This window comes from Rhinolophus sinicus, linkage group LG04, assembly GCF_036562045.2.
Source record: "Rhinolophus sinicus isolate RSC01 linkage group LG04, ASM3656204v1, whole genome shotgun sequence".
NCBI classification, from domain to species: Eukaryota; Metazoa; Chordata; class Mammalia; order Chiroptera; family Rhinolophidae; genus Rhinolophus; species Rhinolophus sinicus.
Window position 1 is genome coordinate 75,955,269 of NC_133754.1, and position 12,031 is coordinate 75,967,299.

Consider the following 12,031-nt stretch of genomic DNA (forward strand, 5'->3'; position numbering starts at 1 on the left):
AGTGCTGTTGGTTTGCTCGTTAACGGCTTTGTTGTGCATTGTGTGGCTCTGTATATTTTGTCTGCCATTGTACAGGAGTTCAAACCCATTGGTACCGGGTACAACAGAAGGGCCCAGCCTTTTGTTGCAGCAGCAAACATTGATGACAAAAGACAGGTAGTGAGCGCTTCCTATAACTCACCCATTGGGCTCTATTCAACTAGCAATATCCAAGATGCACTTCATGGACAGCTGCGGGGTCTCATTCCTAGTTCACCTCAAAAGTAAGTATCGGACCTGTTCTCTGGCCACCATGTTCGTAACAATAACCACACGGTTTCTTTTCCTTTCAAAAGTCCAGCTCTTGCTGCTTTGTTTTTACTTTTCTGAAGGCATGATCAGATTTGTAGTTTAAAGACAAGCATCTAGAACATGGTTCTAATGTTCTGGAGTCCAAGCGGCCAGTTCCTGAACATTTAGTGAATAGATGGTTCAAGCGAAGGAAGAGCTCTGGTTCCATCATCACCCTTCTTAGTCATGTCAATATCTGGTGGTAAATAATCCGCTCTGTACAATTATTGTTCATTTAATTTTATCTAAAAATATGTATTAGTCTTCCACTGAGGGACTTTTTAACCCTTTGTTTTCACAGGATGTGAACTACTTTGAACACAAGCACAATATTCGGCCCAAACCTTTCATAATCCCAGGCCGAAGCAGGTCATAAGTTTTGAGATTGTGAAGTTTGGAATGCATGCTTCTTTAATAAATCCTTACTAATCATCCAGAAAAGTAACTTTTAGGTGTTTGGAGTGACTTCTCTCCTTTTGAAGCTTATTTCAAAAGCAAAAGAAACAAACTCATTTAGCAGAGAAAAGAGCCAAATAAACTCTATTCCCCAGAGTAAACATTGACAAGATGTTAGAGCTTGAAATGTTATGCAATTATCACATATATTTATAACTAATACCCCTGAGGATCCCATCCAGAACACAGTGACCTTTGAGGGAGGCAGATGTATCCTATCCCAGCTCAGGAAGGCCCAGCCAGCAGGAACAAAAATGGAAACCAGCCGCCCCCTCCCCCAACCAGGAGTAAGAAAACAGGTGGGGCAAACGTGGGAACACTGGTGTAGCTTTATAGGTCAGACAGACGCTGGCCATCCCACCTCGGCACTTAGTTCTCACACTAGGTAATCCCACTCATTCTACCTGTTACACAAAAATCAATTTGCATTCTTATGGATACTTGCAACAGAAGAGAGGCCACTTGAAAAGGAACTTTTCCACTTGGGGGAAAATGGGTAATAAAGACAGAGTTAGGAGGGAGGGAGATAGACTGGTTACTCTCATGAATAACTGCATGCACACTGGAATAACAATGAGCAAGCTCTTCATTGCTATCTGTCAGTCAGAGAAACATATCTCCCGATGATCCTTTTCAAATACCTTCTCTAGAAATTGAACTCCAACCTATGAGGGAAGAAATTAATGCCCTGATTGCCACATCAGGAAATAGTGACTTTAGGAAATCTCAAACCCATTCCTCTGACCTTAGCTACATCAGTCAGCCCAGAGAAAGGAAGTTGGTGATTAGGCTGCACGGATCCTAACAGGTTAGGGACATCAAAAAATGATCCACATTAGGTGTTTCAAACTAGAGGGCCATAGGTGGATTCATTCACAGACAATGTTTTATTTAACCTTCCAGGTATTTAACAAAAATGAACTTAAGTAAGTGCCTTTAAGATGGAATGTCTACGCTCCAGCTTGTCCAAATAAATGCACATCACTCCTAAGTGTATGATACCTGGCCCGTTTTCATATATGTGTGGCCCTCTTGGGCCCTGGAGACATCTGCGTTTATGATGCCTGCTGTGTGGATGGTCAGGCATCATTTAACATATCATGTCCATGTGTAGACCTTTCCATAAGCTAGAGTTGGGACCAGAGGATTACCTCAAAATGAGACAGGCAATTTTGTGTTATCAGACTCAGAAAGAAGCAATGGAGTGAAAGAGTAGGAGAAAGAGGCTAAAAAGGTAATTACTACTAAATGCATCTTCCCTCACTAGAATGGAAGCAATTACGGCATCTCCAACACCTAGACATGCAGCTGGAGCAGAGTAAATGCTCAGTAAATGTTCATTAGATAAAGGAACACAATTCGAAGAGTACCTAATAATATTTCCCGAGTGGCAAGAAGAACCAGGAGCTATTATCCCTCCCTCACACTTGCAACTCTGCATAATCCTTTTTCACTTCTCTTTGTTCCCTTGTTCCTAATCCATTTTCCTCTGCATCTTTTCCCTATTTCTCCGTATTCAATAGCTTCCCAACCTCACTCCCAATAACATAACAACATGGGATTAAAAGCTAAAAAGCTATCTTGCTATTGAATACACACACACACACACACACACACACACACACACAGGATGCCAAAAAAAGTATACACATTTTAAGAATGGAAAAAACTGTATTAAAATTACGCTGATGGTAACCACTTTGAGAACCTCTTGTAATTGCAGACGTCAAACGTGACTTGTACTCATCTTCTATTATCAGTATATATTGAGTATTACAATTTTAGTTTTTTTCCTTTCTTAAAATGTGTATATATATTTTTGGCACCTTCTGTGTCTATATCTTCCTAAAGAAGCACAGTTAACCTAATACACTTGCATTCGTTTGAGGTTAGCATTACGTCAGTTCATTAACGATAGGACTCATGGAGGCTTAAATAAAAAGATACATTAGAATAACACATATTTGCCTTTGCTAAAGACCAATAACATTTAATTTTATAAAAGTTCAGGGAAAGTCAGTGTCAGGTTTGTAACGCCTTTCTGTTATATTTTCATTTTAATTCATATGTGGTGATAATGACAAGCCTCTCATAACTTGTCATTGCAAGGTGCCTTTCAATATAGCTGAATTTGGAAGAGGGGAGAGGAGAAACAGGGATGAGAGAGTTGCTTAAAAACAGGTATCAGTACACAAATCTTAAAGAATTGTAAAAATGCCTCTACTATTCCTTTCTTCCTGTGCCCCCTCACTACCTGCTCTAGCTTCTGAATTTGTTGGTCTCATCAAATGATTCTTCATCAAGGTGGAATTTTGAGTGGCTACGTACCAAGCTATAGCTTCACCATTAATGACCAACTTTTTAATCAGAAGTAAATTGGAGATGCTAAATTGTTAACATAATCTGTTAATCTCCCTAGGGTCTTACTACTAGTTATGGTTCTTTTAAACATTTCATTATAAATCAAGCATATGACAAGGCCAGTATTTTCATATGCAAACATGTAAAAGTTTAAAGCCCAAGCTATCATTAAAAATATGTACAAGGTATTTTATGGAACCAAATGATAAAATACAATCCTGTGAGTGATTTCAGACAAGTCGCTTTCTGAAGCATATCCCAAAAAGTCTGTACACACACCAGGGAAATTAAACCTTGTCTCTAATGATCTATCCAGGAGTGAAGTAATTAGTGTGTCATCAGCCTTACAGGTGGTCTTGCCGAGTCGCTAAGCCAACGTCAAGAAACCTCATTAGCACCTACCTTTCCATGTCACAGGAATAGATCATGGTGACCCATGATGATAGTCACAGTGACTGGAGTCAACGAAAATTAATTGATTTAAAGCATCAGTTCAAGAGATCTTTTAAATTGTCCCAGAGATTTATTAAAATTATTAAACACTCTTGTTGCTTAGAGTTTGTTTCTTATCTATTCAATAGACATGGGCCCCCAAATAGAATGATAAAGAAACTAGGACATAGAAGACACAATCTTCGCTTAACTAAAGTTATACACACAAACATGCATGTATACAAGAACACTAACAACAGGAAAAGGTTCCTACTCATTACAACTCTAAAATAAGGTATATCTCTAAGTTCTGAATTGATCATAGTTTATCCACTATCTAGCACTATTCCTACACACAGTAAGGTCAGAATGGTTATAAATGCTTGTTGAAAAGGTTCACTATTCTAAGCCTAAGTCTCCCAAATCCCTAAATTACAATTTAATAAGCTTCTTTATACGTAGATAAAATCAATATTATTGTGACTCTAAACTGCACTATGACTGAAATTTTACTTCTATTCTTTTACCAACTGAAGTCAATCTCAGGAGCCAGTGTAGTGCTGAATCCATGAACATGGCGAGTAAGCCACCTGACGTTCTGGTATGTGATCAACCAATTCTAAGACTGTTTTAAGCAGGTTTCAGCAGCCAGGGAGTGAAGGAGCAAGTCTATATTTACCTGCTTAATTTAGGCTGTGCAGGTGGTTGAATTGGATAACACAAGACAAAAACAAACAAACAAACAAAAAAACCATTTAGTAACATGAGATGTCCAGACTAATCAGGCTGCAACACTGATGAAGTCAACAAAATCAATGCCCCAAATCTTTTTGGTCTGTGGTCTCCATATGGGGCTGAGGTTGGCACTAGTAACCCTAAAGACTAAATGCAGATATGAGCCACACTTGAGCCCTAAGAGAATACTGACTTTGAGATAAACACACCATATAATTTTTTGTTTGATTTGAGTTTACAGCAACACTAACCTGCAGGCATGACAGGTTACATTAATACTAACATTTCTTTTGGTTTTTTCTTAAATGACTGTGCTTTTAAAAAGAATCTCAGTATATTTCATTTTCTTACAAAATGTATTTTCTCATGCTGCTCTTAAAATGCACGTAGAAAAATGACTTTTTAGTCCTCGGCATGTCAGCTCTGACCAGCCTCCTAGCTAGCTTCAGAGAGAACATGAGATTTCCCTAGCTGGTCTTAATATTGCATGATTGGCCTCTCTGATGTTTTAATAAGAAGTCCCCTCAACTTGTCTGTAAAAGGAAATGATAAATATGCATGAAAATGTGTGCTTTCGAACTTTTACATGAAATAGCTATGTAGAAAAGAAATATATCTTAGCCCCCAAAGAATGCAAGTTCACCTGATTTGTTCTCCAGTCATTCATTTCAAGGTGACAAGCATTTGTGGGCTGTTCTAGAGCCTATATTAAATCAGCGAACCATTTTTTAAAAGTGTATTCTCCACAAAATTAAAGAATGAAAATAGAAAAAGTTAAAAGAGTAAAATGTTTACAAATCGCCTTAAAACATAACCTTTATCACACAACCTACAAGTTGCCAATTACAATTCAACTAAAGCTCAACTGCATTTCTGAAACATACTTATTTTGAAATGTTTAGCCTAAATATGTGACTGGATCTTCATGTGGCATATTCAGCTACTATTTGTGAAGGATCATTTATTAATATTCTAATTTTAAATATTGCACCTCAGAAATATAAAAGCCTGCCCAACCAATGTAATTTCCCTGTATTATTTGTCTATGACTTTGTTAAGTTTAAAATTATCTGGCCTACTTTTACAAAGTGAGTAGAATAGCATCTTTTCTAGTTTTTATACAACTTGTTTATGTGTAATCTTCAACTTACATATGGCCTAGTAGAACAGAGCCCAAAAAATGCAATATCACCTTTTAATTTCGTTAAACGTTTTTCAGTCATGAATTTTGAAATGTGTTCCCTTTTTAAAATAAATCATAGGCAGAAATAAACATTTTGTTTTAATGTTATTTACTTCACCTCTTACTTTTTGTCTTCAATTCCTCTTAACTTCTCTATACTTGTTCTCTGTGTTCTCTTGTCTGGTTTTGCTGGTTCCTGTGTCATCTCTGTGTAACGTGGTCATTAACACAGTGGATGCAGTACTCCGTCCGGTATTGACGGTAGCAGTGGACGTAGCACCCCTTCTTCTGTCAGTACTATTAGTACTATTTGCCCAGGTGACTTGAAAGTTGCTGCTAAGATGGCCCCTAACATTCCTTTGGAAATGGAACTTCCTGGTGTGAAGATTGTACATGCTCAGTTTAATACACCTATGCAGTTGTACTCAGATGACAATATTATGGAAACACTTCAGGGTCAGGTTTCAACAGCTCTAGGGGAAGCACCCCCAATGAGGTAATATGAGTCTTTTTGAACCATGGGCATATTAACTAAGCACGTAGGCAATGTCAACATTACTGGTGGTGTATTATTTTAACATTGTCTTAATTGAAAGAAAGCTATGTGAAAATATTTAAAGAAAAAAAAATACTAAGTATTTACTGCAAATATCTAGTCCTAATGATAAAGGTGATTTAAAGAATTAACTAAATAGAGCTTTATATGACCAATCACAATAAACTGAAATCATGGAAGGACCAAATGGATATGTGTTTTGAAAAGCTACAATGTACTTTACACATGTTAGATACAATACTTCTCAAAAGTAATTAATAATTGGTACACTCTATGCTTCTCTGTTGGGGGTCAAAAATTGGGAAGTCCAGAGCAGTTTTAAAAGAGATGATACTTCTCTCTTCAAATAGTGTATTGTGGGGAGGTAATTACTTTTCCATTTAAAATTTCTGCCATGAGTAAGGGTTTATAAGTTGTTATTATTTGGTTTATATATAAATCAAATTATTAATATAGATATTTAATTTCCAATGATCTCTATTTAGACTAATTTCTTCTTTATTATGAATATTTGTTTGAAGTACTTTTGCCATCAAGTTTTTACAATTAAGATATTTATTATAAGATAAAATCTTATTACTTATTTCAATACTACAGGCCCACTTTTTATAAATTACAGTAGAATAATGTTTAAGAGTGCTATGTAACAATATCCCAAAGCTCTCTCTTGGGATGAGTACAATAAGATAATAATAGCATAGTGTATCTCAAAGCCATTTTGCATGGAAATTCAGATATGTAAGATGATTATTTCCAGATATGATTTAGGTAATAAAAATATGTGCAGATAACAACTAACTTTTCTAGATAATGCAATTCAATGGCATAAAATAATAAAGCATTTAGTGCCTGACATGTAGTTTTATTGTAGCATTTCTTTTTAATTGCTTATCATGAATATATTTATAGAAAGTTTATGAAATAAAGCTGCTATCATTGTTGTAAATGAATTATAATGTGGCTACTTAGAAAATGTAGTATAGTCAATATAACTGATGTATATGTGAAAGTTTCTACATTATGTGCTTTCAAACACTGACAATTTGAACTTCTTCGATTTACAAGCAAAATACCTTTGTTGCTTCCAAGAGTCAACACAGCACATTAATCTTAAAAACAAAATTAAACAATATACTTTTAGTTTAATATCAAAAATGAATCTGAATTTAATGACAATTTTATGCCTGAGAATAATCAAACTGGGCTCACTTCTGCACTTTCTATCATGTATATATTGTCTTTTTTCTGAGAAAAGTAAATTTTGTTCCTATCTATAATTATATGTCCATCAGACACCAATCTTTTTTTAAATGACCATTTCTGAACAATCACATTTTAGTTGCCCTCCAAAGTATTTTGCAAAATGGGACAGTGCTGATGTGACCCTGAGGTTAACTGATGGCATTTTAAGGCAACCTATGTGAATAAACATTATATTTTTAACTGTGATATAAAATAACTGGAAAATACTAAATCTCTGCTCAGGAGTTACTGCAAATATAGGGATTACTGTTTATTGATGTCATGTGGCTTCTTGCAAGTCTGTTGCCCACAATGCTCCTGATGCTCTGCCTGCCATATTGTGTTTCAGTGAACCCACAGTCTCGGGGCCCCCCCAGTCAGACGTGTACCGGATGCTCCATGACAATCGGGATGAACCTACTCAGCCTCGGCAGTCAGGCTCCTTCAGGGTGCTCCAGGAACTAGTTAACGATGGTCCCGGTGAGCAGCCGCTATTGATAGAGGCTGTTGGAACGCTGGGTGGTGGGGAGTCCAGCAAACAGACTGGGAATGAAAGTCTAAATATTGATTTTATAGAGAAATCAAATGAATCTTTGCCTAGAACAATTTGGGTGGTGCCTGGTTTAGGAAAGGAACTTCCAGGATGTGTCCAAGTAGCCACCAACTTAATGGTTTAAAAGGTGCCAAAGACAAATTCCATTGTGGGGACAGAGCCCCAGAAAGTGGTTTACAGGCTCTCGGCCTCACGTGGAAGGGTGCTGGCTCGGGTAGTAGATGGCCGTCAGCTGTGGCTGATTGGCCATCAGCTGTAGCCAGTTAGCCAATTAGCCGCTAATATAACTGCTGCTGCTACGGAGGAGGGCCGAGGAGGGCCGAGGAGGGCCGAGGAGGGCCGAGGAGGGCCGAGGAGGGCCAAGGAGGGCCGAGGAGAGTAGAGGAGGAGAGTCGTCGGTTGGTTGGCAGAAAAACAGACAGCAGGTTGCACGTCCGGTGAACCCAGCCCCCAGTGAAGCCATAGTGGTATGACTCCCCTACCTATGGCTCCGTGGGTGTTCCTTTTTGGCCTCACCATATCCTGTGTTCTTATGTGGGGAGCGGGAGCAGAGACCCCGCAGGCCACCCCGCACAACAAATGGCGCAGCGAGCATGGTCTCCCGCATGACATACTGTACGGTGGTTTCTCAAAAAGTTAAACGTAGAATTACCGTATGATCCAGGAATCCCACTCCCAGTTACATCCCCAAAATAATTCAAAGGAGATACTCAAACACTTACTTGTACACCAATGTTCATAGCAGTATTATTATTCACAATTGCCAAATGTCTATTGATAGATGAATGGATAAACAAAATGTGGTATATGTGTACAATGGAATATTATTCAGTTTTTAAAAAGAATGAAATTCTGACACATGCTGCAACATGGATGAACCTTTAACACATCATGCTAAGTGAAATAAGCAAGACACAAAAAGGACAAATATTGTATGATTCCACTCATGCGAGGTACTTAGAATTTGCAAGGCATAGATATAGAAGGTACAATAGAAGTTACCAGGGTGTGAAAGGAGGGAGTAATGGGGAGTTATTGTTTAATGGATACAGAGTTTCAGTTTGGGATGATGGAAAAGTTCTGGAAATGGATATAGGCGATAATTTTAAACACTGTGAATGTACTTAATGCTACTAGATACACACTAAAGATGGTAAAAATGGTCAATTTTAGATTGTATGTATTTACCACGATAAAAAATGAAAAAATGAAAAATGTTCTCTGCTCCTTTGAGCATTTTGTAACAACTCCCTATAACAACAAAAATGTTTCACTAATTCTGTTTTGTAAGGCCCTATTTCCGAGCAAGTTGTGCTTGAACCCGCCCTACTTCTTTTGAAATGATACTATGGGCAGGCGCAACTTAAGAATTTCTTAGGTTAAAGTGCACACCTTAAAATAGAAGCAAAGTACAAACTGTAGCCAGCTGTTCCTTTGCCATAAATGGAAACACTTTGTTTTTCAGATGACCGTCCTGCTGGAACTCGGAGTGTGAGAGCTCCGGTTACAAAAGTCCACGGTGGTGCTGGCAGCACACAGAAGATGCCACTCTGTGACAAATGTGGGCATGGCATTGTGTAAGTTTCATTTTTAACCCAGGAATTCCCTATAAATCTTGGTGGCAGTTCTCTATTTCTATTCATTGACTTGAAATACACCATCCACAACATTTATCACATTTTGACCAGAATTCTTCAGACATACCCTACAATTGCCATATAATGTGAGTCAGCACTCGATTTATAATTTCAGATTATTCTCATGAAAAAAAAAACTGCCCAGAAACATATTTTAAAAAAACATTTCCAAGAATCAAAACTTCCTTTCAAAAAGCTCTCCCTTTGTTAAGGTACGTAATCTTTGAGTACTTGCTTTTCTATACAAACCCAAGTCATCAAGCTGTTAGTTAAAACACATTATCTTTACCTAGTTTCTTAAATTGCGCAAATATTGAAATATAATTTTAAAAAATCAGTCAGCTTCCATCCGAGGTCCTTTATGTTTGAATATCCCCACTTGCTAGTTCAAATCTTCAAGTGAACCAGATCATTTCAACCTCTTCCCTGCAAATGCGCCCCCCCCACACACTTTTCTCATTCCTTTTCTCTGTTCCTCTACCATTAGCTCACACGTGGAGGCACCATCTGTCCAATTAATTATCCAGGGTATATCCCAGGAGGGCAAGTGGGAGATAAGCCTGATCAGAGCAAAGGGGGGAATGTGGAACAGAGAGAAATAAGCAGGACACCGGAGCTCAGGAGCAGAGAGGACCTCCTAAAACAGGATAGTTTGTGATGTTACCAAAAGCAATTATTGCTCCTAAATTGTAGCAAACTGTTTTCTTTGTTATTGTGGTTGTTTTGATAGGAAAGGCAAATCCACCCCCCTGTGGAAATGCCACCTCTGTTCCTTGATCTCTTTTCACTGCGCTCCACAGAAAAGAGAGGTTGGGCCATCGAGATAGAAAGCAATCAGAGGGACGCTTAGTTGTGTAGACAACAACTTTGGTCAAAATCAGAATCCTTTGCAGAGGTGTTTGTCTATCTGTATCATGTCTCCCTCCTCCAAAGAAACCATGGGGAAAGATCATGAAGGAACAACCTATAATTTTTACATAAACGACTTGTCTGAAAAATCTGAAAAAATATTCCCATCAGAAACGTGATGGTTTATTACGGTTGTCTTGGATCTCCCTGATATTTACGTCAATTTCACTGCCGTGCCCCCTATGACAGCTGGAGGCTACAGTTTCCTGAATGTGAAACAGATACACCTGCCTTATCTGTAGTGTTCTCACCTTTGTATCAGGGTTTGTTATTTTTTTTTACTCCATCTCCTTTTTCTCCACAGTGGGGCCGTTGTGAAGGCGCGGGATAAGTACCGGCATCCAGAGTGCTTTGTGTGTGCTGACTGCAACCTCAACCTCAAGCAAAAGGGCTACTTCTTCGTGGAGGGGGAGCTGTACTGCGAAACTCATGCAAGAGCCCGCACGAGGCCCCCAGAGGGCTACGACACAGTCACTCTGTATCCCAAAACTTAATTAAGTCTTCCGCAAACCAGAGCACCCACGCATTCACTCACACGCACTTACACAGGAAGGCACTAATGACTCCAGGCAGAAGTGTAGCAAACTGTTGAGTCCCAATCTAAAACCAAGGCTTTTAGATGTTTATCTTATTGTGTACTGAGGAGAAGGCATGGGAGGCAAATGCCTGCTATAACAGAAACATACATTCAGCTGTGTTTTGCAACTTTTTTTCTTTGGGGCTAGCAATAAGTTAATGAGATTTAAACCAATAATTTTTTGGATGTCATCCTCCACAATTTAAATTTATGTTATGACCATCAAACATGTAAACATCAAGATATTTGGGGGAGTCTAATCGTCTTTCCTTAACAAGTTGATTTTGCAATTGTAGTAAATACCAAATAATAATCTTGTATTCTAACACAGCCTGCAGTTGTCTGTTATCTGCTTTAACTATTATAGTGCATGTCAGGGAAAAATTCCCTGGATTCTCTAGTTTCATATTCAACAATTATACCATTGGAAGCAACATACATAATGAACACATAAAACATTTTTAAAATACCTAATGAAGTGGCACTCAATGAATTCCGATAAAATCAACATTCCAATGAGAAGGCCCAATCATACGTACACTAACAACTCAGGTATTTTAAGAAAATGTGGCTCCTTTAGTATTATTACGCATTTACTCTTTCTTACGAGTGTACAATTTCTGCTCATAGGAGGGGCATTTAAATTTGCTAGTCAAAGGTAATTCAGTCTCTTTCAGATTAAAACAGTTTCTTTTGCTTTGAAATAGTCTCTTTCTTTTTAAATGGCTCTTTCAGATAAATATTCAGTCAAATTCAAGGTTCAGACTCCACGAAGGCTGTTTCTTTGTGCTCAAAGGTTAATCACCACCTTCTCCTCCTTCCCAAAATGGTATCTCCAAGAGGAGACAGTTTAGGGGACCTCCTAAGGAACAGAGGGGTTACTGGTCTCCCAGGGTCACTGCTGGTATCCACTGCTGAAACCCATGATTTCACAGGTGGTCTGTTTTCTCAAGATCGTTGGGACCAGACAATAATGCCACCTCCACCAACACCTCCAAAAGTGCCAGCTCAGCCTTCCCTGGAGTCATGAAGCCTTTGCATCACAGATGTGAACTCCATC

The 12,031-nt window shown here is 38.3% G+C and overlaps 1 protein-coding gene across 3 annotated transcripts in view; it reads left to right on the plus strand.

The window, feature by feature from the left end:
* Positions 1–11,675, plus strand: part of PDLIM3 (PDZ and LIM domain 3) — a 28,578-nt gene extending 16,903 nt beyond the window's left edge. The window contains exons 4-8 of one of the 3 annotated variants that reach the window (XM_019736168.2): positions 632–699; positions 5,730–5,993; positions 7,645–7,775; positions 9,314–9,425; positions 10,699–11,675. In XM_019736168.2, coding sequence (XP_019591727.1) covers positions 632–699; positions 5,730–5,993; positions 7,645–7,775; positions 9,314–9,425; positions 10,699–10,888 — 765 coding nt within the window. In that variant the 3' untranslated portion in view covers positions 10,889–11,675. Of the gene's footprint in view, positions 1–75; positions 264–631; positions 700–5,729; positions 5,994–7,644; positions 7,776–9,313; positions 9,426–10,698 lie in introns of all 3 variants that reach the window. The other 2 variants (XM_019736170.2, XM_019736169.2) reach the window with 2 other exon arrangements.
* The last annotated feature ends 356 nt before the right edge of the window (positions 11,676–12,031 follow it).